Consider the following 12589-nt stretch of genomic DNA (forward strand, 5'->3'; position numbering starts at 1 on the left):
GCACGCATGATTGAAGCACAAAAGTTGAAAGAGTGGATCCCGTCCGTCTGTCCAATTATTCAAAACTTTGTAAGGGTCTCATTTTGTCCAATTATTCAAAATTTTACAACAATCCCTTGAATCCAATTTGTTTGCAACGGTAATAATATTTATTCACTTTCAATCCTCAAAATTTTGTCTATGAATATGGTTAGGTGTTTGTTTAATAACTACTTAATTATTTTTAGAAAATAACAATGTATTATTTTTTTTAGAGCCATAAAAATATATATTATATTTTAAAAAATCAATAATATTATTTTAAAAAATTGAAAAAGTAAAAATTTCAACGAGATTAATACATTATTTTTTTTAAAAAAAATAAATTTATCTATATATGGGATATGAGACATGTATTGAGAATTATTTTTTTAAAAAAAAAATAAATATGTAATTTGAATGTGGGTAATCTATGTTATTATACTATGTGAAGCGTAATTAAATAAATACCAGCAACAAACTTACTACCAACGAAACAAACAAGAAAGGCGGAATAGGAGAGTAACATTAATCCATCATCATCTGTCAACGAAGAATGAGCAAGTAGTAGTAACATTAATCCATGATGGTGACGTGATTTGTGGTCCTGGTAATAAAATTAAATTCAATGGTTGGGGATGCATCATCCCAGCAGAGAGACTTGCATGTCACCGTCTACACTTATTCCTACCCTAACTATACTATACTAAGGGAGTGACCTTGTCTCCAACAGGATCACAGAGGAGAGGAGAACTGACAGGAACTGAACCACCATCGGATCGGACCGGTGTATATCATCATGTACATCTACACCACCTAAGGGGGAGAGACTAGTAAAGCTATATGGTACATGTGATCATGGCCTGTGCATGTGCGATAGATAGGCCAGGCACATGTGAGGGTGTGATCTGGAGGAGGAGCATATCTTAATGTGTAGTAATAAGCAGGTCCACTTTTGGACGACCCTATTCTTGAATTCCCTCTTGACTTATTACTCCTGTCCTGCATTAGGCAGTACAATAAAATTGACGTTAGTATATGCTACCTCTGATCATATCATATGCTCCTCCCAGCCTATCCTCAACGAACGGAGTGATGATGGACCAAAACAAAAAAGGCATTAGTAGCAGCAGTGGCAGTTGGCATTCAGCACTAGCAACAACACCACCACCACCTAAAACCAGTTCAACATCACCCACCTTCACTTCTGAATTCTTCCAACTGCATGCATGGCAAAGCTGAAAACAAATTATTAAGGCGGTGAAATATATATACGTATATGTATACATCTACTTTCTGGTGCAAGTTGAATGACCGGACAATGTTCATTTATCTTTCCATTCACACACTTGTACAGTCCTGAGCCATAGGGAGACAAACTGGGAATACCCAAACTACAATGAGACCGCCACTGTTGCAGTTGATGCACTACAAAAAGCTGCTGAATTCGACCCTACTCTCATGCATCTCATCAATCCTTTCCTTTGTTATCAAATCCAAGCATGTAAAACTGAAATTAATGCCAAGGCTTTAAATCCAAGTAGGTAGACTTTTCGCCCAACAAGCCTTGGATCCACCGCACACCAGCTCAAACTATTAAGGAAAATAATCAGCACCTTGTCCAAAAATAAAATGAAGTAAAATTAAAAAAAAAAGAAAAGAAAAAGAAAAAGAAAGATTCTCATCCCCTTGAATGTTTTCCACGTCTATGCTTTTAGATAAATCCTTCCATGAATACTAGGCCAATCATACAAGAGAAACAGACACACACACATATAATTATTATTATTATTCCAGGCCAATTAGATACAGCACATGCCGGCCATTGATGAGTGACTTATAAAGTCTTAAACAGGAAACAAAAGTGCAACCAGCAGAAAAGAACATGCGGTAATCCAAAGACATACATAAATATATACCCTTTATGTTCGTGGATCATTCTCAATGAAGGCAACCTAAAAATTATAAGCAAAGAGCAGTAAAATGATTTACAGAACACCTAAAAAGCAGCCCCAATGCAAATACAACTAATCCACGAAAGCATGATTTCAAAAAAAAAAAAAAAAAAAAAGGGAGGATGAGTGTTAATTAATTCTAATGATGTGAACCTTTCAAACGCTTCATCACGTCCAGCAGACTGGTATTACATGACTTCTCAGTAAATAGCACCAAATTTGAGTCCATGATACATGCATCGCAGTCTGGATATGGATCAGCCCTGTTTCCCAGTCCAGTCACTTGTCCTACCATAGCCCATAGGCACAGGCCAAATTACTTAATGGCTTGCACACTTGCAGTACGCAAATGAAGCTGAGTATAGAAGGTAAATACAACGGGCATAGAATCAATGCCATCTTAGAAACACTCAACAAGAGGATTGCACTCAACACCTTCACATCATCCTCAACCATCAATCCAAAGTTAGATGCATAAATTTACTGAGAAATGAATAATTTACCACCGACTGTAAATTTCAAAACACAGAGTAAATGTAAAACATAAAACGTAAAAAAAAAATAAAATAAAAGCCTTTTGATGCTGAAAGTATAGCTAGGGAGACAACAAAGATATCCATTTCTTTATCAGCAAAAATAGCAGAAAGCAGAAAGGAAAACATAAATCGAGCAAACAGAAATTTTCCTTTGGGTAAAACAAGAAGAATTTTACATTAGCCAATCACTAAAATTTTTTATGCTCATTGGAAAGAGAAGGTTTCAGTTTTAAAGAATTTTAAGACCAGCAACATGTCAGAATTCAGGCATAGTCAACCAACTAGATAGGATTGCATACAGGAAGTGCAGTTCAGCAGTCACCATTATGTAAATAAAGAAGGCTTACTATCCTGTTATGTCAAAGGGAGTTCTTTCTAAGGTAAATAATCACAAAAGGACTTGGATAATTAGCATGATAGATGAATAGGTTTAGATACACAGATCAAAGACAAACAAACAGAGAAAGATAGAAACATATGAAGAAGCCAAGGATGAAGATAAATCTAGAACTGGAAAAGGGAGAGCCTGTCAATACAAAAAGGATAGGGAGAACAAACCTTTAGCATAAATTCTTGAGGGCAAGATATCTTTTTTACACAAAATTATTGCGCAAACAAGAAAAAGATCAAATATAATAAATCTATGGAGAGAAAGATCAAAGATAATAAATCTATGTTATCAGACACGCGCATACACTTTCAGACACCTTATCTCAATCAATAATTTCAACTTTGCACCACCATGAAATACAGAAAAATAGAAGCCATTAAGAATAGCATCACACTGAGTGAGAAAGAAATTAAAATCTTTAACATTCAGATCGTTTGCATCCCTTGGCCATGAAAGAGATAGACAAATCAATACAAGTACTTAGATAGCAAGAACAAAATTAAAACTTAAACTAAAACATTAATCAGTTTACACATGTAATGCAGACAAAAGAGCAATAAAAATCTAAATAAAGAAAGCTGCAGTCATACAGCAGCTTATTCCAGCCCACAGAACCAATCCTTTAAGGAACAAAAGAGTATAACAGAATACTTGCTCTCAAGAGTTGTAAGTCAGCAATCATCCAATTGAACTTGTATGAGAAAGAAAGCATCACAACAGCTTAGACGAAAAACACCACAACTTGAGGTTTTGAACTTGTAATCACAAAAATAATAAAGGACAGGGGAGATTAAATGCTCAAAAAAAAGGACCAAAAAAGGCATTGTTCAAGGAGAATGGAGGTCCTGGGGTTACAAAGAGCTCAAGCCTCATACAGAAAATGAATTAAAAGAAGGAAATATATCATATGGTCTTGTCAATGTATCTGTGCCATGCGAAGTAAGATTAATATATGGAACCATGAGGCCTTTCCAGTGGCAAAAGAAGGCGTATAAGTGCAGTATACATATCCATTCATGCAAAGCTGACAAAGAAGCTACAATGAATACATGGACATAAACAGGAAAAAGAAGCAAAATTGCCAGCAGGAGAACAATACTCAGTAAACCCAACACAATAAAGGTAAGCAGCAAATAGGAGTGCATCTTCACCCATGGCAAGATAAGATCAAATTTAGCTGATAGATTACATTTTTCAGATAAGAAAAATCACCTTTAACAGCATATGCAGCTGATATTAGAAAAGAAGATGAGACTCTTCGGCAAAATTCAATACCCTGGCTAGCCCATGTTACACATTTTGTTCTATACGTATGAACTGTCGCTATCATCTGCATAATCAGAATCTGACCCATCTGTTCTAGTACCAAGTAAAGAGTTCATGTCAAATGATGACTCAACTTCCATCTCTTCCATGTCAATAGTGTCATATGTCATCCGCTCCTCAAATTTCTCATCAGAACAATTAAGGAACCAAGCAAGAGAACATTTCAAACCCTTCTTTGCAATCATTGCATGTCTTGGTTTAATAGTTGACTCAAGACCATAAGTGAAAAAGGCTGGGAAAGAAACCAAGTCATCCAACGGCCTTGCCATTTTTCCCTGGCAGTAATCAAAGCTTACTTTCATGACATCAAGATTTAGAGCAAGCAGTTGGGGACAGGCCATCACCATCTTTCTCACTTGTTCCAAGGAAAATCCGCATTCCTTGAGGAAATCCAAATGCTTCAATATAGCAGTATTATTGAGGCTGACAATCTGTGGCATCTTCTCTACAACTCTCCCAAAACCAACAGGATCCAATTGGATGATTGAATTAAGAAAGTCCCTTCGAGTGCAAAGTCTTGTTTGAACATCTACTCCTATAATTTCAGGATACTGTGCAATGACAGATGCAAGCAACGATTTTCTAACATTGAACTCTAAAAGGGACTCAACATTTGGCTTGATCCTGTCTTCAAGTCCAAATCCAAGAATAAAAGGTCTTTTCTCTATTAGTCTAGCTATGGCTAATTGTGGTATTCCCAAGCTTTCTAGATAATCCACAAATGGTTTGACTGTACGGCCAACTCTCATTCCTAATATTTGGGGGTATCTAGTTAGTACCCCACCAATTTCTCTCCTTGCGACCCCTATTCCAACCAAGTAAGCCACTGAAGTACTCATGGTGCCTTCCAGCTTAAACCCAAATACTTCAGGATACTTCTCCAGAACCCGAGGAATATCATTTGGCTTGATATCCATTCCTTGAAGATACTTAACTACCGGTGCAAGATCGACAACAACACTAGAATGGAGGACTTGTGGGTATCTACGCAAGAATTCTGTAAACGTAGATTTTTTAACACCCAACTTGCCGAGGTAATCAAGGACGGGAACCATGTTTTTCTTGACACTGCAGCCGAGAACCAGTGGGTAATTGTTTATATCCTCAACAGTGAGGCCTAATCTGTGAAGAAAGTCCACACGTTCGCGCATGACATCTACAGTGACAGGGAGCTCCAATCCATCAAGCTCATCAGGGAAAACACCAATTCCCCTCAAGAAATCATAAACACGGGCTCGATTGGCTGCCTTCTCACTCCTAATCTGTGACAAACTAGGATGAGCATACAAAGAGGAAGAAGCCTTTTGCCTTTGAAGCCCTTCATTACCAGAATTGTCCTTGGACAAAGATAAGTCTAGAGAAGTAGATGAAACGGTTCTACCAGAAACTGAACAACTAAACCGCATGAATCTACATCCATTCATGGAAGAAGAATACAGTTGAGGCTTACAGAAGGAAATGGCAGGCACGTCACAAATGACAAGGGAGAAAGTAGGCCTGGCAATGGCCCTGTAGCCTATGATCATCATGATTGGTCTTTTAAATAAAATCTGCAACCAGAAAAAAGACAATGAGGCAGGATCAACAACATGAAACACTTTAAGGAAGACAAATTTTCATCAACTATCACAATCGCATGCTGCATTAATCTCATGCCAGCTAGAAACGGCAATTGGACAGGTCCCTATGCGATAGGGTCAAGCACAGCAAATAACCAACCAAGACTCGAGTAGTTCGAGTCGAAGTAGTTTTCTGAATCTACCAACTTGTGAACCTCCATAATTACTTTAGTATCATGACGTTTTAAACTTGAACCATAGAATCAACACTCCCCCACGCAATCAACCAAACACACGCCCACCCCGCCAAACAAAACACCACAAAAAAAAAAGGAGAATACTTTGAGTATACATTGCGCCACCAAGTTGAAGAAATCAAATATCGTGATTGGCACAAGCACACACAGAAAGGATAATTAACAAAATTGGAAAAAAAAAAAAAAGATGAGGAAGCAGCAGTTTGTCACAGATTGTACTACTACTATTGCTACTACATTTTGTTATCTGCTTGAGGTGTATAAATTAGAATTGTTCTGAAAAATCCAAGATAAGATATTTTTACCAATTTTAGCTAATAAAACATAAAGGGCAGGAGCAAAGCCAGAATGAACTGAATACGGCGGAAGAGGAGTAGCTTATTTTCTCTATTGGATAACTATTGAGGGATGTAGGTGTAGGTCGATGTGGAGGAGAATACAGTCTCAAGAAACCGATAATGAAGACTGAAGAGGCCCTACCCGGAGAGACAGATGGAGGGGGCTACGATCAGTCCAATTAGAATCTGATAGCAGTAACAATAATTAGCACTTCAGCACTTCTTCTGATATCCGGCATATCATCTCCTGCTGCAAGTGGGAGGACTTGATACTAGTATTCTTGAGTCTTTTGGGGGCCTCCCGCCGCTGCTAGAACTAGAAGACGGATGATAGGACCGCTAAGGCTTCGTTTGGGAGTTTAGGATTAAAAAAAAAAAAAAAGAGACTTTCAAGTTATTGAAGAAAAGAAAGATATCAGTGTCAAGTCTGGAGACTCTGTACTACTAGTATTGCTACTACTAAGGCTTCGTTTTGGTTATCTTCTTATTTTTTTCTGGTACTTTTGCCTCCTTGATTTTTTTTTTTGGTAATTAAAAATTTGGATAGGTTCGACTCTAATTACTATCACGTCTGGACTTTTTTTTTTTTTTTTTTTTTGTAATCAAAAGTTTAGATAGATTCATTTTCGGTCATTATCACGGGTCAGTGTATGCTTTCGAAATTATAAGTCGCTTACAGAGATTCTTACAGATCTCCCGTCAATACAACTCTCTTGATTTTTTTTTTTCTAATTAAAAGTTTTGGTAAGTTCAACTCTAATCATTATCACGAGTTAGAGCATTTTTTTTTTATAATTAAAAATATGTGTAGATTCGCCTCCAGTCATTATTACGGGCAAAGCATGCCTCCAAAATTATATATTACTTACAGAAATTCTTATAGATCGTCCACTAACACAGCCTCGCAACTAAGCCAAGTTGTGTTGGCATTGTTCTTGAATATGTGATTAAACCAATTCACTCCTCGAGTCATTACGACCCTTCCCAATCAGGTGCAATTGAATCAGGAAGCTCAATTTCGGGTTGAATGAGTCGTATCCAATACACATGGTTTAGTGAAGTGACTAATTACACCGCAAGTGTTTTAACCAAATTGTAATTACTCGTTGTTGACGAAAAATCGTCTAAATCACTATAATTGTTCCCAGTGTCCCTGGCGGTGGCAAGTAATCACAAATTTAAATATTTTTGACGGAGTTGAGTTTGTAGTAGGCGTAGGTACAAAATGAAGGACAGGAATGATTGTAAGCAGTACTAAATTGATGGGGGCTTGATATACGTATGCATATACACCTACATATGTGATATATATATATATGTATCTATCATATCACATTATCACAGTAAGTTTTATCACATGATTGATATGGAATAATCATTGAACAATTCTGTGGTCTACAGACAGCACACGCGCTCGCGTGTCTCCTTTGATTGACTCCTAATGACTGGTATTTTTATAAATGACTCCTAATTAATTACGTGCGACTTTAGCTAGCTCCCCGTGTACAAGTGGCGTAGTTGTAGAAGCAGCACTTTACTTGTCAAAGATGATGATGTACGAGTCGTAGTAGAAGCAGTACTTTACTTCTTACCCAAAACAAAAAAAAAAAAAAAAAAAAATTGCTTGTCAAAGATGATGATGATGACGACGACGCTGGTCTGGTTGCGTCCCCACGCCGACATTCCTGTGGATTCTGTCAAAGGAAAAAAGAAGGCCATGGATGGATAGAATCCCCCGGCTGGGTACCAAACACATAAACCTGGGGGTTTTCTGCTGGGCTGACTTTGCAATCAAAAAACCGTACATTTTGAATTTTGGCCTTACCAAATTGGACGGAATCATTAACTACCGCCCAGACGGTGTTGTAATTCCTTACAAACTAAACCAAGCCACCTACGGCTGATGATGCTGCGACATATAGGAATGCTACTCTATAATTTTATGAGTTACTCCCGCCCATGTTTCCAAACCAAAATGTCCAGTCTCAGAAAACCAACCACAAGAATGCAGAGATTTAGCAAACTAATTTCTTGATGCACAGATGATGGAAAGCACAATGAATGCTCCCCAACTACTCCAGAACTAATTTCTTAATGTCAGACAGCTTGCTCGTATAATAATCCGGTCGGATGTGATTTGAGGAATCTTCAAGAGTCGATAGATTTGTCACACCTGCAAACATTTATAAACACAGTAGTGTCACCTTCACGATGCGCAAGCTGCTAACCAATCCCATCATATGATCAACTTTAACCCAATTTTGAGAAAAAATACCCACCTGAAAGTACAAGCAGAGTTCTGCATCCAGCATTCTGTCCAAACAAGATATCAGTGTCGAGTCTGTCACCTACCATACACATTCTTGAAGTGCTGACATTGAACCTGAAAAGGCAACAGTATGCAAAATTTACCCAGCCCCTGCTTACGCAATGGCTCTTGTACCCACATTTAAACATCTAACCAAATGACATTGACCAATAAATCCATTTGTGCTTAACAGCAGAAAAAGTTGGCATACTTTTTAAGTAAAAACTTCATCATAAAGGTCGATGGCTTCCCAACCACAATGGGTTCTCTTTGAGTGGAACCACAAATGGCTGCAACCATACATCCTGCACCTGAAACCCAAAATGACCATTTAAAAATCAGACAAACCTACTACAATTTTCATATTGTTCTCCTCCTACTTAACAAAGGTAGATGTAAAACAATACCAGGCCATTCTTGCAAATCAGTCATATGTCCCACAGCATCACGGTTTGTAGCTATAAAAAGGCACCCTGGGTTCTCACGTATGCAGAGAGTTCCATACCTGCAGGTCATCACCGCCATTAGTGTATTAGTACTTTTAAGTCCACATACTCTCCCTCACACACACACACACACCAACTAACAGAGACAAGCCTATCAACCAGAGTCCATTATGCCACTTGAATTATTATCTGTTACCAGAAGATTTGCAATTACTTCCAAAAGCAATAATAACTGAATGTGTCCTGGGGAATAATTCTACAATCTGGTTGCCCTTAAAGGGAAAGTATCAGCAGCAATATCTGATTACTTAAGCAACTTAAATACGTTCAAATTGAGAGGCCATAGAGACGAGCAATCGTGTCAAGTGAACAAAGATTCACCATTGAGAATTACCATGAAAACTCTGATTACAAGTTACAGGTCCTTGCTAATTGCAAATAGAAAGGACCAAGGACTACACTTACGTGTAGGAAGACACAAAGACGTGGGCATCCTACTTAATCATGTCCAGTAGACGCTTAACCAGGTGATTGAAGGAACCTCAAGGCTCAAAACAAGATGGAAGAAAGGGTTTTTCCCGCGGGGAGGGGGGGGGGGGGTGGGAGAAGAGCAAAGTTAGAACAGGGGATGCGAATTTTACTGTAGTTTGTAGTAGTTTATATATGGGTCGAGTCCAACCACAACAGCTCCAACCTGGATTAGAAATTTCACTTTCATGATCCCAACAAAGCATAAATAATCCAATCTTCATTGTTCTTAAGGGATTGATATTACATACACTCTTATCATGTTCAAAACGACAGTTTGCCTCCAATTCCACCGTCTTTTTCCCATCTTCCTGCCAAAAGATAACACAATCATTTAGACGAAGCTCAAAAACCAGAAGAAAACAATTGCTTAAAAAAAATATTGGAATACTGCAAAAGATTCTTTGCTCTTACAATCAAAGAATGGCTGAAGCACAGACAAAAGACACCCCATCAACAAGAAATGGCGGATTTCCTGACTCTTAAAGTCACATAGGATTTCCAAATGAGCAATAATTCCTCCTTTCACTAACTCCCTCATCCTTTACTCATATTCCCAATGCAAGAATCTAATTTTTTTTTTAATCTTTGTAAATCAAGAACTTCATTTTTATTTCTTCCCTAACAAGAAGGCGCTTGACATTATTCAACATGGCCAAAACATGAGGAGAGTTCCAAAAGCAGCCTTCTCAACTTCCTTACAGTGATGTGAGAACGAAAGAAAAATTATTCATCAAAAGTTTCTGCAGCAACAATCCCAATATTTTCCTCAAAAGTTGGTTAAACCAAGCATGATTTCTAAGCAGATAAAATACAAAGTACAGAGCTCTGCCAAATATATGACAAGTTATCATGAGTACAGAAAGAAAGACAAATTGGAGCTTACTGGGCCACCAAGACCCACAAAACCAGCAAGCTCCAGTTCATCCAGTATGCCTTCCCCACCTATTACATACACCTGCAAATTCAAATGGATGGCAAGCTTAATATCTTGATCCAAGTAGTAAGAGCAAAAATTATGAGTTGAAGATTATTATAATAGTGGAATTCAGATGCAAAGAAGCATAATTATCCGACTGCAGCAATAGAATGTCTGGCAAGATTATTTATAGGAGGAACTCAAAGCAGTTCAGAAGGGCCAGAACTTCTACTCTTTCGTTGGAGTAAGTACTGGATGCTTTTGGCTAGAGCATTTTATGGAAACAAGGGCATATCAAATTTTCAATTAGCTGATAGAACCAAAGATATCTACTTTTAGTTACTTATATGTGTTATTTGTCTCTCAAACTTGGAGCATCCTGTAAGTATCGTTCTAAAGCACCAACTAAATGAATAGATCTTGCACAGCAGCACAGGTGGCTGCAGCAATAATAAAATCTGCTATGGTATTGAATAAGTAATCTTATCATCCTCTAATCCATGATTCTTACCTAGCATCAATTCATAAAGAATGCTGGCAAGCCTTCGCATTAAAAGCACGTATCACTGGAATGTCCTAATTTAAACTCCGCATTTAGGATGAACACTAACCTTCTTTTCTTTAGGGAAGTCATTAACTTTCAAGAACATAGCAGCAGCAAAGGAGGAGGAGAATATCTCGTCCTGTAAGTTGCAAGAGAAGTTCTTATCATGCATCCATCAAGTGCTTTTAATAATAATAATAATACAAACACACACAATAAGCTCCAAGAGAAAAATTGATTAATACAACAAACCTCAGTAACAGTGATTCCTAGGGAATGGAACTTCTTGGCGTATTGCCTTCTTGATTTTGTGGAATTGTTCGTCACAAAGACCAGCTTCTTCCCCTGCCACCACATGTTTGATAATTATTCTTTTCACCCCGCCATATAAATAAATAGAGCCCAATCCAACAGAAGCATTAATGTAGAGAAACCCAAAACAACAAAAGCTACATAACCTTTATGCCTTTCGGTGTTTATCTGGGGCGGGCCACAAAAAAGAAAGAAATTTCTTTCACTGTATTTTCTCAATCAATGATGGAAGTATATAATAATATGTTGGCGGACTAACACTAAATAAGAAGCCTATCACTGAATCAAGATCAAATCTTACTTGAAGAATAGAAACATCTGTGCCAACTGAATAGTATTTAGTGAGGTATCAATGGACAACGCAAGAAAGCAGAAAAAGCTTTTTCTCATTCTCAAAAAATTCAAAAATAAATAACTAAACCAGAAAGAAGTGAAAACATAATTCAGGGTGGAGGGGGGGGGGGGGGGGGGGGGGGGGGGGGGGATGGCAGAGGAATACTAAAACAGAGAGAACTGAGAGAGAATAGTAAGTAGGTACCATAGAGCGGAGCATATCAAGAGTGTCACGAACACCATCAATCAGAACATCACCTCTCCAAATCACACCTATTAAGTATTAACCCCCCATCATCATTTTTCATTATCAAACGAATATTCGTTATTCTATAACACAAGCTGAGGTAATCCAATAACGAACACAAAACAATGCATGCTGTTGTACTGCATATACAGGAAAGAAAAAAAAGGGTGGAAGCACAGACCGTCACAGTCGAAGAGAAAAGCATCGACGGAATGAAGGAGGTCTTTGACGTCGTTGGGAGTGAGGGGCTGATGTCCGCATTCTGCTGCCGCGGAGGCTGTTTCGGGTCCTTCTCCTCCTTCCATTTCCGGTGATTCCGCCCGCCACCGCCGACGGAGCGTGGGGCCAGAAAGAGTTAAAGGCTGCGAATTGCGATGGTATTGGTTTGGACCCCTCCAATTTATTATGACATACCACAGACTCCCTTTGTTTTATTTTAACCAAATAATCGCTGTACCCCTAAGGATTGGAAAATTATACTCCCACTAACTCCGGAGTCCGTGCTACTGCTACAACAAATTAACGCCAGCTTTGAATGGCTCCTCCATTTATGTCATGTGTACCCAATCTTT

The 12589-nt window shown here is 38.2% G+C and overlaps 2 protein-coding genes across 4 annotated transcripts; both read right to left on the reverse strand.

Moving 5' to 3' along the window:
* Nucleotides 1-526: 526 nt before the first annotated feature.
* Nucleotides 527-6814, reverse strand: LOC140014273 (transcription termination factor MTERF4, chloroplastic-like). Of its 3 annotated transcripts, none has more exons than XR_011820984.1 (3): nt 6523-6814; nt 4113-5776; nt 527-1611 (listed from the first exon to the last, which is right to left on the reverse strand). XR_011820984.1 is itself a non-coding variant. In XM_072064734.1 (2 exons), exon 2 carries the CDS (start codon nt 5753-5755, stop codon nt 4205-4207), a length of 1551 nt encoding a protein of 516 aa, XP_071920835.1. In that variant the 5' UTR covers nt 5756-5776; nt 6523-6814; the 3' UTR covers nt 4024-4204. The 3 variants fall into 3 exon arrangements, 1 of the variants encoding a protein (XP_071920835.1); XR_011820985.1 differs by having other exon boundaries at nt 527-1634; XM_072064734.1 differs by lacking the exon at nt 527-1611 and having other exon boundaries at nt 4024-5776.
* Nucleotides 6815-7715: 901 nt separating this feature from the next.
* On the reverse strand, nt 7716-12330 carry LOC113708992 (phosphoglycolate phosphatase 2). The gene is made up of 11 exons (XM_072064961.1): nt 12199-12330; nt 11976-12043; nt 11378-11470; nt 11193-11264; nt 10549-10620; nt 9914-9973; nt 9776-9828; nt 9096-9193; nt 8900-8999; nt 8660-8763; nt 7716-8553 (listed from the first exon to the last, which is right to left on the reverse strand). The coding sequence occupies exons 1-11, from the start codon at nt 12320-12322 to the stop codon at nt 8453-8455; spliced, it is 945 nt and encodes a 314-aa protein (XP_071921062.1). The 5' UTR covers nt 12323-12330; the 3' UTR covers nt 7716-8452.
* Nucleotides 12331-12589: the final 259 nt, after the last annotated feature.

This window comes from Coffea arabica, chromosome 9c (assembly GCF_036785885.1).
Source record: "Coffea arabica cultivar ET-39 chromosome 9c, Coffea Arabica ET-39 HiFi, whole genome shotgun sequence".
NCBI classification, from domain to species: domain Eukaryota; kingdom Viridiplantae; phylum Streptophyta; class Magnoliopsida; order Gentianales; family Rubiaceae; genus Coffea; species Coffea arabica.